This window comes from Wyeomyia smithii, chromosome 3 (genome assembly GCF_029784165.1).
Source record: "Wyeomyia smithii strain HCP4-BCI-WySm-NY-G18 chromosome 3, ASM2978416v1, whole genome shotgun sequence".
Taxonomy (NCBI): domain Eukaryota; kingdom Metazoa; phylum Arthropoda; class Insecta; order Diptera; family Culicidae; genus Wyeomyia; species Wyeomyia smithii.
The window spans coordinates 211,330,718-211,358,111 of NC_073696.1; the positions used below are offsets into that span (position 1 = coordinate 211,330,718).

Below are 27,394 nucleotides of genomic sequence, written 5' to 3' on the forward strand. Positions count from 1 at the left end.
TGCACTTCTCGTCTCGATCGATATATTTGGCAACACGGCATAATCACAAGACCTGGCTTTATGGACCGATAGGTCTCAGCTATAAACAAGAAAAAAAGAAAAACATTATCTTGAAAGGTAAACAAATAAGTCACGCATAAACAGTATTTTTGTCGCTTGTGTAAAAGGTATTGATTTTTCCAATATGTGTTCCTAGAAGTATTCTGTAAATAATGCGTTGAAATCCAGTCTGGAGACAAACTTTGACTTTTTTTGGCACAAAGGAACAAAGTAAAAACAGATAAAATGGAGGAATTATCCGGAGTTATGATTGTGATAATCATCGGGGGTGGAGTCCTCGGAGTAACGATTTGTTTCATTATTGCGAAACGACAAATAGTACGCTTTACACTTAGGCAACGGCGTGGTCCGCATGTAGCTGTTGGCCACGATGCCAGGAAAGTACGTTTGCTTTGTTTTTAAGCTACGATTAGTTTTTTTTAAATCTGAGTTTTTTAGTCAATTAAAAAAGAAATCGAAAGACGTATTGATTGCATACAAAAAATATACTTTGAGCCAAAGCTTTTGTGGGACGATAAAAAAGATGGTGATAAATATATATTACAACCAGATTCCAATACTCCACCTTATTACTATAGAATGAAGGCTATGGATGATATTAAAGAGCTTGGTTCGTATGCTTGGCAAAGATACTGTTGAAGCATGTGTAATCTAACCATTCTCATTGTTTTAATTTTAGAAAAGGAAATAGTCAAACAAGATGGCTCTACACGGCATCCCAGAGATAGCCTGAGAGCATTTTTGCTAACAACATTAGCCGCACCGCTTAACGGGTCTGGGCAACGGTTAATTCACCAGTTTTGTGACATGTATGTATTACACTGGTCGACAAAAGCGAAAAAAGTTGCCCTAAATAGATTATGGTTCATTCCTGTGAATTTTTGTGCCTCTAGTAAATGCAGAAATGCATAAAAAGGCCGCAGAGTAATTGCTCGCCGGGTGGTTGCGTACGGGCAAATTTATTAAAGTCTCTGAAAAAGTTATCTTTGCTAGGGGCACCAAAATTCGCAGGAATGGTTTAAAAGCTATTACTATTATTTTTTCCAATTTGAGCTCTGTGTTTACCAGTATCATTGAAGCTTCACTACTACTTCAAAATTGTTCCATATTTTAGGTATGAACACGCTCGTCATGATCCAAACGAGTTCGGCGAAGAGGAGTATCAAGCATACCAAAGATTACTTAAAAAGATCTGCGATGCGTACGTCTAATTCTTTGTTCAAAACATGTAGATTTTAATAGTTCTCTTTTTCTAGAGCAAAATTGTTGAAATCATTCAGCAACAGTCGAAAATCATCTCCCAGCCGGACACCGGTGAAGAAACAAAGTAAAATGCAATCTCTCCTAGACCCCTCCCGTCTAAGGCCTCCACCAATGAACGCATCAGGGGGCGGTATTGCGGGTGGTAATGCAGGCAATCAAAATGCCCGCCTCAATCTTTCTCTCGGAGTACAACTCCAGCATCAACAGGAGCAGCAATTGCAACTCCAGGATGAACTAGGCGAGAATGAAATACTGAGTATTTCTCAGTATCATGGAGAAACAGGTTAGCAAAATGCGCGCTTATTGTTCACTTTTTTCCAGCCAACTTTTTCCAATATTCTAATGTCAATGTTTGCACGCTCATCCGATTTGGATTAGAAACAGCTTACAAATCAGCTAATGTACTATCTAATCTTTCTCTCTGTATGCTTTTGGCTTTCTCTCTTTCTCTTTTTCTGTGCTATGATTTTCTAAAGAAACCTTTGCCATACACAGGTCTTTCAAAGATTGACATGGTTTAGAAAACAATCGAAAGCTAGTGGAACTTACTGTGCGAAGATATGAATAACAGATACATCAATAGAATAAAGATCTACACTACGTACATCTTGTCGATGCAATGCATCGTTTTTCGATTTCTGTAGCACCGATGACAAGTCCTTATAAAATTGATATTACGTTGTCTTGTTTTTGACGTTTGTTAAGAAAAATCGAAGTGATGACGTGATAAAACTAGATGTTTGGATCAGGTAAAATTAACACTAAATGTATCAGCAAATGATATCACATTGTCCTGTATGTTTATTTCTCTGTTCAAATTTTCGTTCCATTCTGTTGTTTTAATTTGTTTTGCAGATTGGCCAATACTCGTTTAACTCATTAAACGGTTTTATAATAATCACGAATAAAGGTTTATGTATATTTTAAAGCACAGCGCTATAGATTGTGTAGAACTTATTACTTAGTTACTGTTCTGTTCGATCTGTGAAAATTTAGCTGCTATACGCATCGGGCGAGGCCTTGGCTGTTGTGCATACGATTTGATCTGTTGATGAGAAAATGACAAATTTTATCAGTTAAAATTACTAAATTTCACATAAACAACTATCTAGTATATTTACCGTTTTACTTGTCTCCGTTGGTTTTGAGGTGGCTTGTGTAACTGATTTTGCTTCGTCAACTTTCAAAGGCAATTCAACAGCTGGGGTTTGTGCAGCTGCCAAAAATGAAGCAAAACCCTGGGTTGCTTCTTCATGCTTCTGTTCTACGGCCTGCCTGAGCTCGGCATTCTGTTTAGCGAAAACTGTAGTGTTTGAAACTGGAGGAGGCGGCGGCGGCTGCTGCTGCTTGGGACGTTGTTGATGGTTGTTGGTTTGCTTGTTCGAAGTGTTTCCTGTGTTGTTACGAGTCTTGGCGTTGATGATAGCTTGCAGAGGAACGAACGCTCCAGTTCCAGCCGGAGTATTTCTGTTGAAACTTAAATTTTGTGGTCCATTAGGCCCATGCTGCCGCGGAACAAAGGGTGGCGGCGGGGGCGTTCGATAGATTTGTTGCTTCTGGGGCAGGTATTGCTGTTGTGGTAAAACTGGATGCATAAACACTGGTGCATTACGTTGATAACGGGGCATTGGTTGACACTGCGGTAAAAATCCTCTGAATGGTGGTGGGTTTGTTGGAAGCATCATAACATGAGGGCGGTAGGGTCGCATCTGAACAAAAGGTTGTTGATAGCTGTGTGGGGGAATGTGCCGAGCAGGGGGTTGGTTTCCTTGTGTAAGTGGTAAAGGATGTGCGGTTGCGCTTACACTGTCAGCGTGTTGCGTTTCCTTTACACTCTGTGTTTTACACAATTTTTCTACAGGAGACCTCCAAGATTTGGGCGGTTTTGGTAGATTCTTTGGCGTAGGAATATTAATCTGATGAGGTAATGCGGAACATTTCTCAAGCTAAAAATAAATAGAATTGAAATTTTATTAATCTACAGTAAAATTAAGCCTTGGTAATGGCGATACATAATAAAACTATTCTACTCACCGTCCTCGAAGAGATATTAAAATCATTTGTTTTAGTAATATCGTTCATCACAGTCGAGTTGTTTTGATCAGTCTCACTGTTGTTAATTTTTAGAATCAGCTTCAACATGTTTGTTGGATCTTCTGTTACTTTTTGTAGTGCATTGTTATTGTCTTCTAAGTCAACGCCTGCTTGATCTCCGTCGACTATGGTTTCTTGTTCTTCATTAGGTTTACTAGAGCTTTTAACAAGGAAACTTTTTATATCACGCTTTTCCGATGTGCACGAAGCTTGGACAGTTTCTCTTAGTTTATTCCAGGTTAGTTCGAAGTCACAGGTTGTTTGCAGATTTTGCTCACTATCCTCACGAGGTTTTTGGTTTGCCATTATGAAAGCCTTCATTGGATTCTTTTTCTCAATGCGTTCGCTAAGTCTTCGTTTTATAGATTCGGCAGTGGGCGGTGGCTTTGAAGGTGCGATTCGCACAGCCTCATACTTTTGTTGCTGCTTTAAATTTGCTCTGCCTGCGGAAAGGAACTCTTCTGCTGGGAGCATGATCGGCTGTGAAGGGTCTACTGGTTTATATTCTACTTCCGCTCTTCCGAAAGTTATATTAAGCACAGCTCCTTCAGCCAGTCGAACTACACGGTTGTTGGTTTTTTCAAGGCCAAAAATTTTGACACCGTTGTGAAACTCTTTATCGAACAAAATATCCAAGTACATGTCATCCTTCGATACACTCTCCTGGCGTACAGGATTAGGATCTCTAGCATAATGGATTCCAATAATGCTTCCGCGATAACCTAGTGGTACCACCTCGGTATCTTTTGCTACAATTACACGGTCCAGCAGTTCGAAATTCGCTTGATGATCTATGATTTTAGCTTGCTTCATACCCGGTTTGAAAAGATATTTGGCATGAACGAACATAGTGTGCAACACTGGATGCCTACACTGACAGTCGTCTATAACCTTTAAAAGCTCTTCGAGGGCCGGTGGTTCAAGCATTTTTGTTCCACAAGATCTCTTTTCTGCCTTGACGTGGTCTTGACTACTAATCCACGCCATCAATTCTTTCAGGCTTATTCCATCGTCTTTGTTTTCTCCAAACATTTCGTCTTCGAACAAGTTATCATATTTGCCGAAATGCTCCAAACGTCCAAACAGATGCGGCACCTTTTCGTAATAGTCTTTGATAAGCTGTATTGCTTTTTCCGAATACATCCACGTTTTATTTGTCTTCTTAGTATATCCAACGGTCTCTTCGTTTTGTGTGTGCATTCGGAGCTGTAATCCGATGTTCATTTTGCCACGCTCATCTGCTTGCACCGATCGTCTGCTCCCAGGCATTATCAATATTGTGGAAGACAACCTATTCAACAGGTTGAGTGAAATACCAATCATTGAGGCAGCATCTTGAGTATTCAGATAGTGATTTTTTACTCGATCATTGACATCTATCACTTTGGTCAGGTTTGGTTCAGCGTATACTTCAAAGCGCGTCTTTATTCGTTTATGACCAGCTGTTACATCAACTATGCGTCCCATGCTCCCATAAAACTGTGTTCCTCGAAGAAACACTAAACAATCTTCCGGAAACATTTCGTTCAGTTCCTGATAGGGCTTTAGAGTCTTGAGTACCTCTCGTAAATCTGTTACTACAGCTTGTATTGGATACATACTTTCTCCATTATTCCATAATTTGTTCAGTACGTAACGATCATCCCTAAGTACGTACTCAGTGCCAACGCATGTTCTGACATGAACCAACTGATCAATTTTTCCTAAATCGATGCCCAGACGATTGCTGTGACTGAAAAAGGCATACAGTTAATTAAAATGCCAAAGGTGGATATAATAGTAAATTCTTACTGGTCCACTATAGATCTTACGCAGCCTTCGAAAAATTTGGCATTATTTTCGCGTGGCTGTTGACCTTTTTCGTAAATCATGGTTGCATCCGTAACTTTAACTACTTTGGCTTCATTTAAATGAGGCCAACTGACATAAACTATTCGACCGAGTAGATCTTGGGCCACTTGTTGTGTTGGTTTTGCACTATTCTGAGGACGATCTAACACGACAATCATGCTCGGGTTGCGGCTGGGATAGTTGAAAACTTTAATGCGTAGTTCCTTGAGAAGGCCCTGAAGTAAAAGGTACGCTTGTTTTACCGGTTTTAAAACTCTGTGTATTGTTTTGTTTTTACTTACATGATATTGCAAATGTCTCATTGTAGGAAATCCTTTAACGTATCCATCCAAGATGGCACCCTTGGACGGTCCCAAAACCAGTTTGTCTGACGAAACATGCAGCTGTATTGTAGCAAAAGAAGTACTGAATATTTGGTTAATCGAATAACGAAAATCTTCCTTACGTCTTCCCGATATATTAAAATCTCTTTCACTTTCAGCTGTTCTACATCATCAAAACCGTAATTTGCGGCTAGCAGCGCACTTCCACTAGAATCATACTGGAAGAGCAACATAGGACCATGAACATTTCTTTCCTTTTCTTCGTCGGTTAAAAATGCATCGCATGGTTCCATAGCATTAAGAAGCCGCTTTTCGTCGATAAACGGGATCAAGACTACAGCTTCCCAAGACTGCTGCTTTCCGTTAAGATCGGTATCAAAATTTGCAGGATAGAAATCAAAAACGGGACTGGCTGGATCTGTCATGAGATCGTGATAAGCAGAGGGAAGATGTTGCTTACTCGCTGCTGGAAGTACACTAAGGAGTTGTTGAAAAGGGAGGAAGGGTTTTCCAAGGTTGAAATTGACAGCAAGATGTTTAAAATCATGCACATCACTAATAAATGGGGCATAATGATGTGGATAAAACCATGCCCAAGAAGGCACTCCTCTATAGTAATACAACAACGTCCACTGCAGTGCTCGTATGTAGCATTCTGCTTGCTCTGCTCGAACTTCACTGTAATAATAAAGTTTTAACTATTAAAGAGTATTGCACCTCAAATGAATAAAATACTTGTTAAACTCATGATATCCCATTTTTGTAATATAATAATTTCTTTTGTAGGCAGCAAATTCCTTTTCGAAGAATTCCGGATCATTTTCAATATCTCCAGGCGTTTTCGGCTCTTCATCGTCGTCGAGAAACATATCTTCAGTTGCCTGAATCAATTGTGATAAATCATAGTTAGTTTCAAGTTCTGCTTTAATTTCCTCTAGCGTAACATCAAACGCTTCCATCTGGGAAAAAAACATTACAAAGATTATTTGAATTGATATTTTTTTACTTATTCTTACGTTGTCTGGTCCCCTCTTAGATTTGAAGTACTGCAAATCAGTATAATGTTCAAGAAATATGTCTCTATCGAATTTCGATAATCGTTCCATGAAAACCTCAAGACGTGGTAAATTTAATATACCACCTTCGTTAATGTATCCATCGAGTGACGGTAATACGTCCATATAGGCTTGAAATAACGTCGGTAACGCGTTCTCATTTATATGTAGATGAGGTAGATGAGGGATAAAATCATTTCCCACCATGTACCCCATCAGAACCCAATCATCGATTAACTTGTTTATATCAAATTCAAAACTTAACTTATCACGTACAGGTGCAAACTCAAGTTCCAAATACTCCGACATTAGAGTTAAATGCAGTAAATAGAACCTGGTTTCTTCCACGATAGAACTTTTCTTCTCGTTTTTGCCAAATTTTACTTCTTCTCGAAGTAAAGAGAAATGCTTCTCGTGCGTACATAGACCCAGCATAACCAGGTCCGCATCTAGCCCGTACAGGCAGTGGCGTGTGTTCGGGTCGAAACCAGGAGAAGCCTTGAGGTATCTTATGTACTCCATGATTTTGTGTTCACCTTCTCCCGGTGTTTCGTGACCGCTCAGAATCACTTTACAGTGTTTCCACAGAGGGTTTGTGCTCACTTTGATCTTGATAAAATGTTCCATAGCTTTCTGCAGTCTGGCCATAAAACTTGTACCAGGCGTAATACAGTTACTGTCGAAGCGGGCCTCAGTAGGAAGTACGTGTCCTTTCTTTTCTGCCTGTTCCGCCTGTTCTTGAGCTTCACGAGCCGACCGAAATCGTCTCCCACGTTGCTGATTCATTTTAGCCCGTGGTGCCACTCCGTCGACAGCGAGAAAGAACAATTTCCGAGGACGAATCATCCGAAACAAAAATTCAAGATAATGGAAGATATCGCTGAATATTTTCTCTTCCGTAATGCGAAAGAACACATCCGAATCGTTTGGATGGGAGCAGTTATGTATGATGCCGTTCATATCCAGATACAAGTTGTCGAACTCAGGAACCTGAAAAGTATAAACTGTATGTAAACAATAATCAACAAGATTGTTCTCGTTTTCTGTACCTGGTTTTCGCGGATCAGTTCACTCAAGCAAGGATAACGTTCGCTTATATAGCGAAAAAACTTGGGTACTCCCATGTTAATAAATGTAATGTAGTTTTTTTTTGTAGTAAACCAAATAAAATAAATTATACGCTGTCTTCTGAAATACACTTGAGTTCGCTCGATTGTTTCGAATAAAAACTCGAAAAAAATCCTAAAATATAATAAGTGTTCACCAATTGAACAAAGCAAGAGCGAGTTTTGTTCAGGATAAATGGAAGCGATATGTCAGAAATGACCAGAGATGCCAAACGTGTCAATTGTTGAACTTGCACATGAAGGATGCCAGATGATTGATAATTCAACTTCATTATCCCAAGAAATTCAAAGTATATATGCTAGTCTGAACTTTGATCAGATTTTAGTCCGTTCCTCGGCCCGTACTCAATTTTTGCTCTTGCATTGTACTATGACTGTTATTGCTATTAATATTTGTTATTCCGAATAATTGCTTATAAATTTGCGCTCCGAACATCTGGCATTTCTGCTGATTTATGACCGCGATGACGTTTGGTGTAAACAAATTTCGTATAACATTGTATAAAAAAATTTCGCAACGTTGTTATATTTATTATTGTTTGCATCTTGGTACGAGATTGATCAAAGACAATTTTTAATTTCATTGCCAGATGTTTGTTCGATACTTCATTTAAATTGTGCAAGCGAATTGCGTGGAAACATACTTCAAGTGGTTAGCGAATAATTCGACTGTGTTTTATTTACTTTGGATACCCTTGTACCTGAAATAATAAAAACACACAGGTTACAGATCGTGATAACGAGGAAGTATGGAATTTCCGATTTTAAAACGATTTACTAATATAAAGTAAAGTACTACATGAAGTAAGTGAAATGGACAGCGAACCGAAAGTGCGTCGTTCAACGAGAGCATTATTAGTTAACACCGATCGTGACGACGCATCCGTTGATGAAAGGTTGGTCATTGATGTTGCCTCGAATCTGCCTGCACCAGATAAAACTTCCAAGCAGCAACAGATGACAGCTTTAACTAAAGTAATAACACCGCGGAAGCTTGTACCTTTGGCAAGAAAAGTACGGCGCAGGCCAAAATCATGCAGCTCAAACAGTACTAGTGATGAGTCTTCCCGTGAAGAAACGGAAGGAGATGAAGATGATGAACCAAACCGGCTTATACCAAAATTAACGCGACTGAAAGCAAAACAATTAAATAAAAAGCCGCTTCCCATAATTCCGTTAAATGCTCCCCGACCGGACGCAGAGGTTGCAGCTTTGATTCGTGAAGAACTAGGTTCGGATGACGACGATGAAGAGTACAAGCCAACGGAGGACGAAATACATTCCGATGATGATCCTAACACTACAATTTCGGACCTTGATTCACAACCACGAACTCCAGCAACACCGGCCACTCCGGGAACAACGGAGCAAGATGGAGACAATGGCGATGCTTGCTACACCAAAGATGGATTGTTTAAGATTCCACGTCCACGGGACGATAGCCAATGTTCGAACTTGGAACAAGAACAGGAAAATATTGCTCGCCGGACGCGATCGAAGTTATGCCTTCAGACAACGGCAATTGAAACGATTGAGTCGACTTTCGTTCCACCGGATATAACCACTGATATGTACGATTTCGACTGCGAAATCGATCACCCATGGAAGGAATTTCTAAGTGAATTCACCAAACCGTTACGTAAGTTCTGCTGCGATATGCTCTAATGTGAATAAATAAATTATTTCAATATTTACAGCAAATCACGCGGAAGATGATGATGAAACAGATCCAGAGTATGTGGCAGCCGGCAAAATTCCTAGTAAGTGTACCTTTTGAATTTCAACTCGTTGCTTTCAACAATATACATTAATGTTTACATTATCAGTTGATTGCGAAGAGCTTCGAGAAGCCAAGGTATCCCGGAAGGAACTAAACGAGTTGGTATCAGAATTGCTAGAATACGGTCTGAACTACGAAACTTTTCTTGAAGATGATGTATCTGTACAATCGAATTTGATTAAACCTGATACAAGCACACCCCTTGAACAGATTCAACCTATTATTCAGGATAAGGCTGTTATTGTAGACGAAGCGCTTCTACAGTATCCAGCTTCGTCTACAACATCAATTCAACAGACAAATGAAATAATAACAACTACTGCTTTGGATAATAATATAACCAATATGAATCAGCAGCCTATTCATACACCAGTGGATCCAGTAAATTATTCCTCGATTATCAAAAATACATCACATACTGCGATTGATGGGAATGTTTCGAGTAAATTCCAAACAGTAACCAACCCAGGATTAGTTGGTACAACTAGCTTCCATCAGAATAGTGTGAATACTGCCATTCTCCAGCATAGCAATGTTGACAACGAGCGATTTTTCATACAAGAAGCAACATTGCACGAATCAAGTTTTCGACCGTACTACTCAGCAGTACCGGTTGAATATCTTAAAAGCGGGACATTGAAACCCGTAGAACAACGGTATCGTTACGTTCATACATTGATTCCAGTTACAGTGAATTTAAATGAAGATCCAACTGGATTTACCGATTTTCAATATCAGCTCTTTCAGCAGCAGCTGCGAATGCATATTCAGTTGGCAGCACAAAACTTTCTGCAAAGCTATGCACATCCCGAACTATGGAGTAAAGCTGACCAATTTAAAAATATGCTGGTGAGAGTATATTTTGAATCGATTCATAATTATTAACATTGGTATTTCTTCATAGCTTGACTTACAAAAGAAGTTTGCTACAAATCTTTCGAAGCCATGGAATCTTGATGCCGCTGTCGAATGTTGCCTCAGCTGGGAATCGGAATTACAACGTGAAACAGAAGAGAATAAAGAATTAATGAACTTTCTTTTAGCAGAACAGGAAAAAGCGTAAGTTTTCTTCGTTATTCTTGAACGATCATATTTTTATTTTTTTTCGTGTTGTTAAATCTCAGCAAAAAAGCAAAGGGGTTGCCTTATACAAGCTATTTTCCCTGGAAAATGATGGATAAAATAGTTGATAGCAGTGTATTTCTCTACCCAAAGTTGCTACCGTACATACCGTTTCGTATGCACTGTGTGAAAAATTTTTTAAAAACCATTCGGTCTGAAGAGCAATTAATTGCTGTTGGATTGGAGACGTTTTTACCAATGGTCGAGAAAGAACTTAGTGGTGAAAAACAACATTTTATTGGCAAAAATCAAGCGCTGATGTTAGCATGTGGACACATTAGTCAATATTTCTGCATGCCGCACGAACCCGAAAAGATATACAAATGTATTCTTGCACGGCGAAGAACAGCCTATAATAAAAACCCGATTCATGTAAGTTTTTTTTACAAAATATCATAACAACCTCCTAAAAACTTGCGGCATTTTCTAGTACTATTTGAAGCATTCAAAGGCTGAGCCTTTTCGACATGTACTCGAGAAAATCGATTTCAATAATGTGATAAAGCCAGCGCAATACCAAAAAAATATATTGCCACATCTTTGGGACAAGCATATATTTTCAAATGCGAGGGTGAGTAGTAGTTGATTTCATTTAACAAATGTGTTAAGATATTGATTTGGATTCACTGCACTAACAATAATTCTATCTAAGACAAGGGATTGGTATGGTAGCCTTCAAGCGTTACGAACATCTATTTCTGTACCGTTCATCACAAAGCTTCCTTTTATGCCGTCACAATTTGCTTCTATATATTTTGGGGCACAATTATTGTACAAAATATAACTTAGAATATCACATTACATACAAAAATCTTGAGAAATTGCTCAAAATTATCTGATATGCTGTCAATAACTGCAGTCAATATTTGGTCGGTTTGCCCGGATCAACATAAGATAAGGGTAAACTGACCATTTTTCGGGTGCCAGTGCCAGTGATGTTGGTAACGCGTCAAATGTGTGGTAGCTGACAGCGGTGCCATCCCCGTGGTTTACGCTTATCTTATGTTGATCCGGGCAAACCGAGCAAATATTGACTGCAGTTATTGACAGCATATCAGATAATTTTGAGCAATTTCTCAAGATTTTTGTATGTAATGTGATATTCTAAGTTATATTTTGTACAATAATTGTGCCCCAAAATATATAGAAGCAAATTGTGACGGCATAAAAGGAAGCTTTGTGATGAACGGTACAGAAATAGATGTTCGTAACGCTTGAAGGCTACCATACCAATCCCTTGGGGTAAACTGACCATTTTTCGGGTGCCAGTGCCAGTGATGTTGGTAACGCGTCAAATGTGTGGTAGCTGACAGCGGTGCCATCCCCGTGTTCCAGAGCACCTTCGTAGCCCTATGTCAAACCTGCGTTTTGCAGTTACGCATAGGCATTTCTGCTTCTTTATGATATATATTTTTATTTTAGTGTTTTTTCTGCTGGACGTTATCGTTATAACCATTCGATTGAGTTTTTAAATCGCATTTTATAAAAAAAAAAACAACGTACCTTTTGTATTTTGTATCTGTATGCAGCGTATGCAGGTGGTTGTTATTTTACTAAAATTATATTCTGGCAGCACGGGTGAAACAAAATCGCAGAAAAATGTTGGCTGCGTGCTGTACAAGTTAATGTCAAAAACGATTTTTGCCATTTTTGCGACTGCTGTTGACAGTTTATAGTATCATTTTGAATGCAAAAGAGTAATCAAGGCATACGATTTGTGCTAATTTTAGATAAAGAAGCTTTATTCATCCTCGGATTCGTCAAGTGTTGCGTCCAAACCAAAGGAGCAAACTCGCAGCATACCTCCACATTCAACTACGACGGATTCTAATGTCAACATCACCATCAACGTACTGATAGATCCCAAAGATCAGAGTGCTGTTCCTGTTGAAAACAAAACATATTTGAACCCTCTACCTAAGGGAACATCGCTTGAGCCAGAAGAACGTCGACCGAAAACAGAAAATACTACTAGCGAAAGCGCCAAACAAATAACACTAGCTTCCTACGTTTCCGAGTTTGAAGAGGATTCAGAGGTAGCGATTCTGAATAATAGTACACCTTTGAAAAACTTGAAAAGTGAGTTTGACCAGCTGCCGGCCAACACAAAGCAAGTTCTTTTCCAAGAAGAATCGTCGGTGGAGAAAAACTGTTGTAAATGTAATTGCCATAAAAAGCAAAATGAAGCTAATTCTAAAGGTACTCCTACAAGAGCTGTACAAAAAAGATTAACTGATTACTTTCGACCTTTGCCGAAAAAGCAGCTCGCTGCTACAAATCGAAGGGTAAACCTTAAAGAGAAGCTTTGGGAAATTTTCCAACGCTACCGGAGTCCTGACAAGATTGAATTTGAATACAACGGAGTGTTACTTGGCAGAGTGTACTGGCATTTTAAATTGATTGCAGACTATTCCAACTTTCTTGATGATTTGAAAACGATGAGTTCAGGTGGGAATGGGAAAAAAATAGACAGCGACGCTAGAGTTGCGGAACATTTACTCCCTGTTACGAATCGCAAGGTAACAAAGGTGAATGATGTTGAAAATCAGGATGCAAATTATGCGTACAATTTTTTCGAGAAAGTTGAAGAAACGCTCCTTGGCGAAAATAAGCATGCCGAATACGAGAAATTTCTGCAAATATTGCAGAATTTCAATCAGAAGGAAGATCGCGTAGCTGATTTGTACTATAGAATTGAAAAACTTTTGTCTGCGGATCACCCAGAGTTCGTAGATTTGTTTTTAACTTTCCTTCTGCCGGGACAAGCTGCTGAAGTAGGCAAATTTTTTGAACACTTCATCCTTACTAATGCCAATGATTTTTTGGCGAAACTTAACATCTATTTTGCCAAACAGCCATCTCAAATAAAAAAAGTATACTCTTGTATTAACGAATTGTCTCAGGAGCCGGATGTTACTATGGAACAGATCAAATCACGAATACTTCCTTTGCTGAAGGGTAATCCTCTACTGATCGAATGGTTCCTTCAATTGTTTCCTCCGGAGAAGCCAATAGAAAGTAGCAACCTTTCCGATTATGAAGTGATATCCTTAAAAAAGTTACCTTCTTCTGACTGTACAGATGCAGGTCAAATCTATGAAGACGTTCCATTCGTAGATGTTGCTGCGGAAACAGTCGGTGAAAGCACGGTGTGTGGTACTAAGTACATTCAAGGGCGGATCCTTTACGGAACATTGCCAGCCAGGCTATCGTTTCTTGCGCACGATTGCATTCCACCACCACAGAATGAGTCGTCCCCCATCAAGGGGTGTGTTCACAATGTCCGCAATATAGAAAAAGCAAAAGGAAGTGGTGTGTCCGATAGCATTGACGATGAATCAGAACTGCCGTCAGAAGCAGCTGCCAAGGAGGATCCACGGTACAAGCTGTGTGACAAAGCAGCATTCAAAGCCCAAGCTATCAGATTGAATCCCCTTGTGCACGGTGGAAAAAACGCGAATTTCGCCGAAGTTGCTCATTTGCTCACATCAGAAACTGATGGAACTATCGAGAAGTAATAAAAGCTTGCTATATTTTTAGCAGAAATTGAATTAAACTTTTTTTTCTCCATTCTAGTGATGCTTTTTCTGAGGATGAAAAAGGTTCATCGCCTAAAAAACATCAAGCCTCTACAAAACTGACAGTGACAAAAAAGCGCATCAATTCTCCAGTAAACAGAAAACCTACCACAGGAAAGTTCTCTCCCCCAACCAGCAAAAAATTGTCGCCTATTTTAGCATCAGTTCCAGCCGATTCAAAAGTTGTTTCCATTGCGAAAAAACTAAAGAGTTTAGCGGACGATTCAGTGCCAGAAACAGGGTGCTTCGAAACTGAACCGGTATCATCTACTTCAACGGTGGCAGTGAAGAGAAAACCGGTTACATCTCTTAGTCCTGACGTCTTAAGTTCTGCCAAACGCGAGAAGCTAGTGAAAAAATCGCCTTCACATGATGCTGTGGACGGTGGTGAAACATCAGCTAGCGAGAAAGCGGACTCTGCCGAGGAAAGTAAAGAGACTGGTAAACAATTAAGTTGGGCCAGGGAGGAAGATAAAGTTATTCTGGAAGAAATCAAAAATGGCTTTAACACGGTAGAAGAATTGCTCGGAAGGATTGGGGTGATACTGGAAAGCAGAACTTTATCAGATATAAGGAGCCGGTACGAGTTTCTGATGGAAGTATTGAAGAAATTTCAAAAGGCAAACTGAACCGTGAATCTTTAGTGATTACAATGTATGTATGTACTAAAACTTAGCATTATTTTTGATATAACCAATGCTGTTACATAAGGAACAGTTTTAAATACATTAAAAAAAGGTACGTGATGGTGTACTATACCACAAACAAGTATCAGTAGATTATTATGTTCAGTTATTTGGTATAAAATCACTTCCTATAATATTTATAAGTCCTCTTTTACATACTAGTTAGAGTGAAACAGTTCAATACAACCTGGAACAGTAGTCAAACGGTTCAAAACAACCTCGAACAATTCTCCGCTGAACTCCGAGGTAAATGTTAGACTTCGGGTAATAGATGTTTTCTAGTTTTTTTTTAAATTTATTTTGAAGATAGACGATTCCCTTTCCAGCATACCTCCTCTATCGCTACAATGTTTAACTTGCAGGTCTTCAAAACCTCGTAAAGCACTTGAGGACTTCCTAGAAAGATGATAGATCGGCAGTTTCATGTTTCAAGTATCCAATAGTTAGCCCGTTCTCGTTGCCTAGGTCCTAGCCGATTGTTCTGGTCCGTAATTAACGTTGTTGCGTTAGTTGCTGCTCCGACAACGATGGTGATCTAAGTTTCATTTTCAGATCTAAGAATCTGATGCATTTAAATAAACGCACTAATTCACTGCTAAATGCGTAAGGATTATGCTTTTATGCTTTTTTAATATAGAACATTAAAGACAAGTTTTTTCATTTGCATTCTAGCTTGCTGAAAAAATATGTACAGCATATTTTACACAAAATAAAAATTTGCTCATATAGGTATATTTTACTTTATACGTAACAAAATAACCGTTAATGAAAACGAGACCTAACATCCAGGAACATTCGTATAACATAACGCGGAATTTGGAAATTTTCAAAATCAATTAGGTACTGCGTCAGAGGATTAGAGGTTCTTCGTAAACTTATTTTGATGCTGGTAACTAAACACCAATTTTTAGATTGATTGTCCGATTGACAGGGCCAAGTACGCCAAGTTGCGTTGGTGCACCCGTTTTGATTGAAGGAGAAAACCCCGTAGGAATGGTACTTAAACGAACATTCTTGCGGCTCTATATTTCACGATGACGCCCCGTTAAGCATACAGACGCGTAGCATACGGACGCGAGGCATAGTACGCTAGGCATAATGGACGGCAGGCATACGGACACGAGGCATATGGACGCGAGGCCGAACGGACGCGAGGCCGAATGGACGCGAGGCCGAATGGAGCGAGGCCGAATGGACGCGAGGCCGAATGAACGCAAGGCCGAACAACGCAAGGCCGAATGGATGCGAGGCCGAATGGACACAAGGCCGAGGGGAACTGAGCCGGAATACGGTATATCGTCATCATCATCACAGCCCTCTTTCAATAACATGTATTTCGCTTCAGAGTGACATTTGGAAAGCAAAACACTCGCGGCCTTCGGCCGACTCGCTGTCCGAGCGAATGCTGTCCTTACTCGCTACCGCTCGTTCGGACTTAACTAAGGGAAAGAAACTCTGTTTGAGTAGACCTAGCAAACCAGTAGATCAGTCGTTTGTGTGCGAGAGGCCGCCGCTTCCGACGGCGGGTCGGCGGCCGGCTCGGACTGCGGAAACTACGGCGGCTTAGTGCCGCCTCGTTTCCTTGCCCTCGATTATGCGTCTTCGCCTTAAATCATGCGCCTTAAATCATACTATGCCCAACCTAAACTCTTTAGAAATAAAGTTACACTTGAACTACATAAGTAGAGTAAAACATATCTGAGTTTAATTTACAATTGGTTGGATGACGCTCAATCATCAAAAGTGCAACATATTTTACAATAGACATTCTGAGGATATTTTTGAATTCTGACATTCTGATATGGATGATGCAAATCCGGAACACGTAGTCACGATAATTGGATCTCATGCGATCGTGCAACATCGTATCCGGCCTCGCGTGCATTCGGCGTTGCGTCCATTCGGTCTTGCGTCCATTCGGCCTTGCGTCCATTCGGCCTTGCGTCCATTCGGCCTCGCGTCCATTCGGCCTCGCGTCTGTTATGCCTTGTGGCAGTATGCCTCGTATCCATTATGCCTCACATCCATTTTGCCTCGCGTCTAACATCCATATGCCTAGCGTCCATATGCCTCGTGTCCCGCCCCCATATTTTACAGCTTCTGTGTTTTTAGGGTAAGACTTTTTTTTCTGTGTGGACTCATCACTGCGACCAGAGATTAGATCTATTGTGATATTGCCCAGGTGTCTTCTGTACTCCGCATTTAATATTATTGGCACGCTTATCATTCATATCTGTGCTTGTGTGTAAGTTTTACCGCAGAGTTTTACCTTTCCATTTCAAACTTCTGCAATACTGCAGCTTATTACAATTCCCTGGAGAGACTTTTCATACGTTTAGTCACATCAGTTTTATTATAATAGGGACTTATTTTTGTTAGAAAGAAGGTCAACAGGGGGGTACTGTAGAATTCAGATTGATGAAAAGCATGGGCGTAGCCAGAATTTCAAATAGGGGCAGGGTTCAAGCTCTTCAAAATTTTAGAAGTAAAAAAGGTATTTTGAAAAATATAAATAAATAGGGTAAAGGCACCGGTTTTGGCCATAGTATGTTATGTATGAGAGATATTTGTCCTTCTTCCTTCGAAAAATATGTAATTGAATAATTTCAACGGGGAAATCGGATGAAATCGCCTAAATTCTGCACTAACGATGAGATTAAATAATCAAATTATGTTGTATTGTGTACATATTATCCAATCAAAAAACTTCTATAGGCTCCTGTTTTGGCCATAGCATTTCTAAATTGGCTACTTGGGTCTACTATTGTGGCCAATTCGCGAAAAAGTTAAAGTCACACGAATTTATTTTATATTTTGACTTTATCACATAGATGTATTTTAACAGCAGAAAATCCTCGTTTTTGAACTAACCAGAGGGCCAGTATATATAATAATCAAACTAAATAATGATATTATATTCACACATAGTTAGCAGGGCAAAGTACTTCAAGTTAGAATTTGTTTAAACTTAATAGGATGTTTAATAACACTGACATCACATCATTGACCTATATTAATTTTTCGTCTGTCATTGATCTACATTAAAAAGCTTCCGCTCTTTCCTTTTTCACATAGAAACTTTTTCGTATTATTTGCAAACATCAACTTCGGATGGCGGCCCATCTGCAGCAGCCTTAGTATCAAGCCTCGGAGCAGATTTTGGGGTCCCTCTCATCAAACATCACCGAGTTTGTCTTCGACGAAGAAAACGGAGTTGCGTTTGGACGCTGGTTTAACCGCTACTCTTCGAGAAGGATACAGGCTAGCTGAATGATGCGGCGAGGGTACGTAGTTCTCCGGAAGCTGAACACCCATTCGCACAGCTGCTATCTCAACTACATCTTGCCAAAGCTTCACAAGGACGTGAAGTTTGAAGACACAGTCAAGATTTTCAATAAAATCTTCGGGCATCAAACGACAATGTTCCAGAAGCGGTTCATGTGTCTGCAGTTAGTGAAATGCGAATCTGAAGATATTACCAGCTACGGCGGTTCCAGAACCTAACACTACTTTCCGCGCTAGAGAGTGAAAAGCCTGAATCACCAATTACTTTCCAATCGTTATTTGATGAATGCCTTGTCAACGCCATGAATGCTCCATGAACTCCATGAACGCCATGATCAACGCCTTGTCAACTTAAAGGAAGACACCACGATCATCGACCAACAAAGCAGCGGCTCGAAATCTACAGTTCATTCCGTCAAGGACAGGAAGAGTACACCGTATCAGCGAAATTCTTCGAAGCAAGAAGGTAAGAAACTGAAGACACCATGTTGACAATGCGGTCAAACGCATTTTGTGAAGGACTGCTTTTTCAACAACCACTTTTGCAAGGACTGCAATCGCATTGGCCACAAAGAAGGATATTGTTCCTGATCGAAAAAAAAAAACGAATCAAACGATGCAGATACATATACTGAAGGCTCCTGCTTCTAAAGATCCATCAGCTGAACATGAAGAAGTTCAAGAACTTCCTCCGCCACCATTAGAAGCTCCATCACAACTTATGGCTGAAGAACAACAACCCCTCGATACTGCTGAACAGCTACTAGACAATAAAGAAAATGTTCCTGAGAAGTTAGACGATGAAGAGCCAGAAATCCGTGATCGCTGCCTTTCAGATTCCAAGGGTACTGGCTATTTTAAGGGTGGAGATGTTACATCAAGGCAACCAGTGAAAAGTTGTTCTTGACATCAGAGTGGAAAATTGGATTATTTTTTGTCCAACCTCGAATAGAAATAGATGTTCTTTAGTAAAAACTCTTAAGTTCATTTAAACCTTTGGACATGTCAGTGATCAACACTCAATTTCATTTTTTTTATTAACACTTAACTAAACTAAACTGTATTTTAATTTACACTAAACGTAGGTACCGTAGAAAAATAACAATAACAATGTCGTTAATTAAAATCCAGCTTTCTTCTATTCTCCGCGAATCGCTTCAGCGCTAATTCAGTAAATTTAAATAGTGAATTTTTCACGATCTGCCGATGAACACTCAGCAACCGCTGTTCAAGCATTGTTGACCTCAGCCAGGTTTTCACTCGACGTAATGTGCTGAACGAGGGTTCAATCGTGCATGTATCACATGATAGAGCAAGTGTAATTTTATTTGCTTTCTCAATCGCAGAGAAGAAAAAACGGGCTTTAGCTAGCAGGTCTATAAGATCCATCTCTTCTGAGTTCTTACGGTCTGCTCTCATGCTGCTGCAATGTTGATACCAAACTTCCACCACTCCAACAAAATTGTCAACTTCGTATCAGCAGGAATTGGTAAAAGAACTAATTACTTGGTGTAATGGAGAGAGAAAAACTTTCTCTGGTAGCATAATTTTCTGAAATTTGCTCAGTTCAAAGATTTATTTCACTGAAGTTAACAACGTGACACTCTAAACAGTTTCTATGTGCACATTTATAACTCTTACATACTCTAACTTTATGACTTTGATCAAGCTTTGTAGCTAAGTTGCTAGCAGTGTAGTAAACCTTAATCTTTAAATGCATTTGGCTTTTTAGTGCTTTTTCTTATTTAGCCAAATCTTGTATCTTCCTACACACGGATAAATCGGAATGTCAGTCATTTCATAGCAAGTTTTGCCAATTTAAACTCTTTATTGAGTAATAATTTGCTTATAACTAAACACGTGTAAAATTTTGAACGCTTCCACAGATTTACGAAAAGTGCATACTGACGAAATGATCGCGATTTTTAAAGTATGGACCCCAGGCAGCCGAACTGTTCGTCTTTCCTTGGTCCATGGGTTTAGAACTGCCAAATGTGGACCCAGCGGAGGAGGTCATTTTCATTTTGTTAATTCCATTGTTTGCCGATTTGCTCTCTTGCTGGCGGTAGTTTGTGCCACCATTCGAGCCAGTGGTGTTGCGAATTCTCGATTGATCTTGAACCATTTTTTTGTTTGTTTTTCTAATTTGCTGCGATTGACTGTTCAGGGCGTGGACAGGTAACGTGGCACGGTTACTGTTCTATCAGGGAACGTACTGAATTTGGGTGAGAACTTGAAATTCCAGCGGATTGCCCGAGTTTCCGGTGCGACTTCCTTTGCGAAGGCTTAGATTGTTGATCAGCCTGAAAAAGAGGGAGTGAGATAAAGTTTAGGTACAATACAAAAACGTATATTTGTCTTAGGTTTCACTTTTTGTGACGTCTACTAAGTAGCTTAGCAAATAAATTTTGAACAAATATATAACGGAAGTGGGTTGATAGTTGTTTCTAGAGAGTTTGCCTGCATACTGCAATCCAAAGCAGGTGAAGTTGGATTATATAGTAATGAAGAAGTTAAGTACCGGTTATTGGTAATTTTTTGTATAGATTTAAATTGTCTTATAATAGATGAAGAAAAAAAATAGATTGTCTTAGAGCAACTTTGGAAATTTAACCTCACCTCAAGTAATTTTTTAACCAGAAAAGGTGCTTATTAATAGTCGAACGAATGAAGCAATAATTCCATGAAAATGTAAGATACGTTTGCAATAAACAACTTTCATTTATGTTTTGTTATGATCTTTTTATAACAAGTTCTGAGAATAAATATTTTGGGAAAGACTCCTGAACATTACACATTTAAATTAAAAGAATTATTCATCCATCACGATTTTTTACCTGTTTGTCATTTAGGCTTGACGACAACATTCCTTGGAATTAATGCAATGCTAACGACATGAGTGGTTTATTTACGATAACTTGTATACTCGTGCTTTTGTTATCCACGGTGAAAATATGATGAAATTTGCTTTTCGATTGCATCATCTTGTTTCGAACGGGTTTTCATGTATTTACACGTAATTTATTATTCGAATGTTATACCTAGCGTTTTGCTGATCCCATTTTGGTTTTATTTGTGTTAATGTTTGTTGACATTAGATTCCCAGGAATGATAACTGCTTTCACCAGTTAAATGCCAATGTAATTCTTGAGAGATAAGTGGCTTATACGGCATGCACTTGCCCTTTGAAACAGAGCAAAAAGTTTTGAACCTGGAACACTTTTGTATTCAATGGAATTTTCTATATTTCCCGTCGCCACTAAATAATATGAAGCTGTTCTTAGTTGTGTACCTTGAATATGTGAATACCAAATAAAACTTGTAGAAAGAAATCGGTTCAGTAGTTTTCCCGCAATCAGGATCACGGCAAAGTCATTTTTTGGAAAACTTTATGCCGAGATAATCGCGTGTAAAGTTTCAAGTTTAGCTTATACGGCCGTGGCGAGGCGCCCTGCAAATCGCTCTAACTTTCTTTGAGACATTTCAGATATAGGTTGAAGCTAGTTACAATCGTATTAAACTGCACAATCTCGAATCAATCGAACTGAATGTCATTATAATAACCAAAAAACTAATCATAGCATTTCATAGGTTGTTCTATCTTCAAAACTGCATTATTTTTATATATGCTTGTTCAGGCAGTTTTAATTAGACGTTTTGAGTCTACCATAGTAAGTAGTTCCACGGAGTGGGAGAGTTTCCTGACAAAATATTATTCGGCCGTACTTTTCAAATTGAAAACTATTAGCGGCTTCAAAGAAGCGAATTTCTAATGAACCAAACATAAATTTGGAATGCACCATGAAACCAAGGTGCTACATTCCTGGACTGGAACCTTTTGTTATTTCACTGGTTTTGCAATGAAGTACTCGATCACTCATCGTTACAATTCTTTTCATTGAAATTAGAAGTAGGTTAAAAATTCAAACCTTAGAAGTAGTTTAAAAAATCTAAAGTTCATGTAGAATAATTTGGAAAAATGTTCAATAAATCTCTCACTAGTAGTTTATTTCTATATTTCTACTATCGAAAGTAGATCCTATATTTCACTTGTTTCTTGGACCAACGCTTTAGTTCCAGCTTGCAACACTGCCCCACTTTGACGTGCAAATTTTTCGTTGATCAGATGTTCCATCCCAGCTTCCTCCGCACTCAACACCACTGTAGCGCAATAGCTAACCACCACACGAATTTCTCAATCAAATCACGAAAAGATGAAAATGCTTACCTTACGGACGGAATGAACTTCAATGCAGCATCCGACTTTACTAATAACATTGACACCAATATCTTTGCACTATTACCGAAAAAAGATCGAAAATTTTGCTTTTCGAAAATAAAAGTCACCAGTATCTCCGGGACAGCGGGTACTTTGGAAATGATACCTGCCGATCAACACGTAGGTCCTATATATACTCTAACCGGTGGATAGCGGCAGTGTTTGCGGGTCTGACAGCTACAACAAACGTGTTATTTTCTTCAAACCGGAGAACTGGTTTTCTCCTTGCCTCTATGTTTGTTGTATTTTATGCAAATACTGCAGATATTAGCTATGAAGCACGTGAATACGGTGTGTACGCACGGTGGGATAGTCATGTGGACATTTTTAGCAAAGATTGTCCTTCCGGACGGTGCTTATGCTTACGAGATGAGCAAAAAGCCCGCGAAGTGAATCTTAATTTTCCCAAGTGGGTTACCTCGGATCAGCGTCGCCTGTTGGTAACAGAGCAAACTTGCAAATACTTACCAAGGTGCGCCTGACAATGTTTGTAAGTGACGTATAGTAAAAAGTATCTTCACCGGATAGATCAGGATATTTTTAGTTGCCTAAGTTGGAGACATTTGCCAGATGTAACAGGGTTTACTGAACCCCTTGCCTTGAGCAACGAATTTCTTCAGTGGAGGTTTTGAGATTCCTTCTAATCGATGCAAAAAAAAAAAAAAAACAACTGCCCGTGCACGTGTTTTTCGCATGATAACGCTGAATTTGTTTACTGTATAGGAATCATCATTCTAGAAGTATAGTTTGTTTAGCCTCTTAAATCCAGTTTCGCACCAAAACCAATATGCACATTATTTAACCAAATTTTGCATACATGTTTTGACTTCCCTAATACATCGCCGTTCGATAACTGCAAGTCTTTTAACTGCAATGCTTTTTAACTGCAAGACCGATAACTGCAACAACTTTGCAGTTATCGGACTGCAATCCGTCAAATCAATACGTTTGATTTTGAGATATACCAATTATTACTGGAGTAATGGCCGTTTCCCCGAAACGCTATTTTTTGCAGAGGCTTGCGGTGATCCTGATAGTGACTCAGCGGGTCAACCTTAATCAAAACACTCATATTATTTCATTAGTTTAGAAGTGTGCCGTGTCCTTGAACGATCGCTTTCATGAGCATTTTGTTTTCAGTGCAAACGGGAACGTTTTTCCCAAAAAATGCACGTTTTGAGCGCTAAAAATTGCATTCAAATTTTTTTTGCGGTAAAATGTAACTGTATGTTTCAAAAAGCGATCGTTCAAGGACCGGCGAATTTAATAACGAAAATTTGAATAAAAAGACGAAAGAAATCGGCTCAGTAGTTTTCCCGCAATCAGGATCACGGCAAAGTCATTTTTCGGAAAACTTTATGCCGAGATAATCGCGTGTAAAGTTTCAAGTTTAGCTTATACGGCCGTGGCGAGGCGCCCTGCAAATCGCTCTAACTTTCTTCCTTTTGCTCAGATCTTTATGAAAATTTGTGAAAATTTTCTCAAGATGTTGTATTTGAAAATAATGCAATAAAAATTTTTTCGGTTTTTTGAAAGCTAAAAAGGTATATAACCCCTTAATCAATGAAGCAAAATCACCATGTTTTGTGGTTCACTTTCCGTAATTATTATAAGAGAAAACATATATTCCTTGTGCATTGTTTGGTTAGCTTTCACTACTCAGTGAGTGCATAGTAGATCACAAACAATATTTTGTGACCTAGCGTTAAATAGACCATTTTAGGAACTGATAGGTGTCACGGATCCTGCTGACATTGATGTTGCTTTTACTTGCGTTATCTGACATAACGCAAGTAAAAGCAACATCAATGTCAGCAGGTTCCGAGCTTTCTGTCAAAATTTCATTCATGAATTGAGTTCAGAAACGTATCGTAAACTGATCTTCTGTAGTGATCATTTATCTTCGCCTACATATTGGTTATGTAAAGTAGTTACTAAAACGTAATAAACTATGATGCGAAAATATGAATATCAAATTGTTTGATCAAAAAGCTTGTCTATTTTAGTTTTCTGCTATTTTTTGCCACTATTTCATTAAAAAAATACATTTCGACATCATTGAAAACAAAAATGGTAGTGACGGACCCCCCTCTAAGTTTTGGCATGTGTCAAGTATTGCAGTTATCGAACGGCATTCGATAACTGCAATGTAAACATGTTGCAGTTAGCGAACGACTACTGTACTGTTTTGTTCCTTCTTGTAGATATAAAAATACTGCGACTGTATTAAAAAATAGTAAATGAGGTAAATTAAATACTTAAATATATGGAAATATATGGAAAAATAACTGACTTGCCAATATAGCATTCTTTTTTCAAATAAAAGAATATCCAAAGACGCGATTCAGTTTGAAATGATATTTTAAAGGAACACAGTCATTTCATACTGTTTGTCATTATGAAACACACCTTCATTTGTGGCCACCCAAAATTGTTTTCACTAAAAAGAAAACTACCCTAGAGAAGGATGGACAAACATGTTTCGCTGTTCTCTCTACTTGATTCTGTGCTGCCGTGAGTCATCACCGGCGACAGGTTTCCGAGGTTTGAAAAATAATTATAACGAATAAATTCATTAATTTTAATGGAAAGTTTCAAGGTCCAATTTCTGTGTACAATAAACCACATGCAAAGGCACCAAGTGTAGCCACAAACCGCCTACTGGGACATCCTCTATTTCTGTGCTAGTTTGAAATTCGACAAAACCTTTTTGTCCCAACAGGTCAATTGATGTTTGCTCCAATGAGTCTAGACCAATCTCCTTATGATTTTTTTGCTTCCGTTCTGCGAGAAAAAAAAGTAATTTGCGATTTGCGAGTTGACGTAACTAAAATATAGGTAATAATGTTCAAGTAACTAAAAGTTCTAGACATACTTATGTAACGGGATACCTGTGGATTGCAGTAATCAAGCTGTTTGTCCGTAAGATGAGATATCAATCATAGTTCTACACCAGTTGAGCAGTCGTGTATTGGACATCGTCTTCTAAGTTAGAAGTTCTAACCTTTTCAAGAATCATTCATTTTAATTCAACTCTAAGTTCGTTAGGAATTTTCTATCGGACAAACAGTTGTTGAACTAAGCACGGGATACCAGTGGCTTTTTATAAGAACTTACTATCATTTCACGATGGCATTTAAAACGCTTTAGCGGTTAAATTTGCAACAGTCAATAAAAATGCAACAGCCAATGAAAATATTTTACTTATCTTAATTCGAATCAACGTTTCGGTAACTTTTTGTGGTTTTCACAATAATTAGATTTTTCAGTGCTGGGGTTTTTCAAGATATTCAATATATAATATATCTGCTTTTAAGCCTGCCTCAAAATAAATACTCATTAAAACTGTCTGTATGATTTTTCCGAAGACTTAGTATATTTAGAGTAATAATAATGACTATTAATTTTTTTATTCATATTTTTTATGTATTTTTTTCAAAGAACGAAATTACTATCTGAAACTTTACCAACGACTCTATACTAATCAAACAAACCGGCCAAAAAAAAATTTCTTTACAAATTCGAGCTATTAAAATTTTTAATACTCCATGATCCAACAACCATTGAAGTTATGCTAACCTTTTGTAGATTTTGCAGGCGAAACTATGTTTATTTTGAAACAAGTGCTTAAATTTTTTTTTCTTTAGTTGTATGTTTTAATCTTTCCTTCAAAATTTTTTTACATTGTATACTTTTTTCGGAAGGACAAAACTAGTTATTTTCAACTCTTCCGAAGACGTCATACCTATCAAACAAACCGTCACACAGTGGTACGAGAGTTAAAAAACGTGAGCTTAATTCATTTGCTCTCCAAATAATGGTTTTATTGACATACTATCTTCCGAATATATTTAGTATATAAAAAGGCTCAAATCGTGGCTCAAATCAACCGCTAGTGGCGCTGCAAAATCTAACTATTTAGCCTTACACTTTAGAGAAATGGTGTCTTCAGCAAAGTTATAGATAAAGTTCTTACAAAAAACTTTGTCGAAAACACTTTTCTTCTAACTCTTCTTGTTTTGGATAAATAACGTTTCTTATGCGACTTGTCTTTAAAATTAGTTTTTTTTTTTCAAATATACAAAAAAACTAACATTTAGAAGGTTATAATGTTCAACATATATTTGTATATCATTAAAACACACAACTTTGTAGAAGACACGAAATAGATAGCTTTCACACAAATCGAGTTATTGCAAAAGAATATTAAAAAAGCATCATTTTTTGTACACACCAAGAGCACAAAATAGCAAAAACTAGCAAACGAAACCTGCATAGAATGAAATATTATCATAATCACTCACGTTTGTCCCTTCCAGTATCTTCATTGCCTATGTTTTGTTTCAAAAACAGCCTTACTCAACTTTTTCGATGACAATACACGTCAAAACGTTGGCCAGATTAGTGATCACTACATACCTTTTCCAAAATAAAAATGTTGTATCATCTATTGCGTTGTTCTAATAATTAAACTATGTTTTCATGTATTAATTTTGCTAAAATAAATGAATAACAAAAAATAAAGTTGAAAAATCATCCCCATCAGAATTAGCCTTATCCTCCTAATTAATATCTAGCCTGTATTTTGCATCACCGCAGAGGTCATTAGGTGGCTTGTCTCGCAAACTGCTTATAACTGGATCTGTTGATTCCAGAAAACGGTGAAGTAAATCAACGTTTAAAGCTGTTCTAGAAATCTTTTTGGTGTGGTCTAATCTGTATCTATGAAGGTAATAATTATTTTTCGTTTTCAAACATTTCGGCAAGTTCACCATACCTCTTGATGACTTTGTTCCGGCTTTTTTGTGCCTTCTCGGATAGCTGGCCAATAGGGATTAGGAAATGCCTACTAGATTTACAGTACTAAAAACAGATCGATACAGTGAGATCG

General features: G+C 38.4%; 4 protein-coding genes across 8 annotated transcripts; 2 read left to right on the forward strand and 2 right to left on the reverse strand.

The window, feature by feature from the left end:
- On the forward strand, positions 1–1,927 carry LOC129727368 (protein C1orf43 homolog). 3 transcript variants are annotated; one of them, XM_055685164.1, is made up of 7 exons: positions 1–117; positions 197–441; positions 499–670; positions 740–869; positions 1,175–1,261; positions 1,317–1,606; positions 1,800–1,927. In XM_055685164.1, the coding sequence occupies exons 2-7, from the start codon at positions 286–288 to the stop codon at positions 1,832–1,834; spliced, it is 870 nt and encodes a 289-aa protein (XP_055541139.1). In that variant the 5' UTR covers positions 1–117; positions 197–285; the 3' UTR covers positions 1,835–1,927. The 3 variants fall into 3 exon arrangements, with proteins under 3 accessions (XP_055541139.1, XP_055541138.1, XP_055541140.1); XM_055685163.1 differs by having other exon boundaries at positions 84–441; XM_055685165.1 differs by lacking the exon at positions 1–117 and having other exon boundaries at positions 125–441; positions 1,819–1,927.
- A 164-nt stretch (positions 1,928–2,091) lies between these two features.
- LOC129727366 (5'-3' exoribonuclease 1) lies at positions 2,092–7,986 on the reverse strand. 2 transcript variants are annotated; one of them, XM_055685160.1, is made up of 9 exons: positions 7,696–7,984; positions 6,608–7,636; positions 6,327–6,550; positions 5,714–6,269; positions 5,550–5,651; positions 5,209–5,483; positions 3,358–5,149; positions 2,445–3,269; positions 2,092–2,368 (listed from the first exon to the last, which is right to left on the reverse strand). In XM_055685160.1, the coding sequence occupies exons 1-9, from the start codon at positions 7,768–7,770 to the stop codon at positions 2,285–2,287; spliced, it is 4,962 nt and encodes a 1,653-aa protein (XP_055541135.1). In that variant the 5' UTR covers positions 7,771–7,984; the 3' UTR covers positions 2,092–2,284. The 2 variants fall into 2 exon arrangements, with proteins under 2 accessions (XP_055541135.1, XP_055541134.1); XM_055685159.1 differs by having other exon boundaries at positions 6,327–7,636; positions 7,696–7,986.
- A 260-nt stretch (positions 7,987–8,246) lies between these two features.
- Positions 8,247–15,024, forward strand: LOC129727367 (uncharacterized). Of its 2 annotated transcripts, XM_055685162.1 has the most exons (9): positions 8,247–8,425; positions 8,497–9,412; positions 9,471–9,533; positions 9,600–10,402; positions 10,458–10,612; positions 10,678–11,047; positions 11,106–11,246; positions 12,406–14,189; positions 14,252–15,024. In XM_055685162.1, the coding sequence occupies exons 2-9, from the start codon at positions 8,587–8,589 to the stop codon at positions 14,880–14,882; spliced, it is 4,773 nt and encodes a 1,590-aa protein (XP_055541137.1). In that variant the 5' UTR covers positions 8,247–8,425; positions 8,497–8,586; the 3' UTR covers positions 14,883–15,024. The 2 variants fall into 2 exon arrangements, with proteins under 2 accessions (XP_055541137.1, XP_055541136.1); XM_055685161.1 differs by having other exon boundaries at positions 8,247–9,412.
- A 4,744-nt stretch (positions 15,025–19,768) lies between these two features.
- On the reverse strand, positions 19,769–22,612 carry LOC129727594 (uncharacterized). Its single transcript, XM_055685570.1, has 2 exons — positions 22,453–22,612; positions 19,769–20,527 (listed from the first exon to the last, which is right to left on the reverse strand). The coding sequence occupies exons 1-2, from the start codon at positions 22,500–22,502 to the stop codon at positions 20,428–20,430; spliced, it is 150 nt and encodes a 49-aa protein (XP_055541545.1). The 5' UTR covers positions 22,503–22,612; the 3' UTR covers positions 19,769–20,427.
- Positions 22,613–27,394: the final 4,782 nt, after the last annotated feature.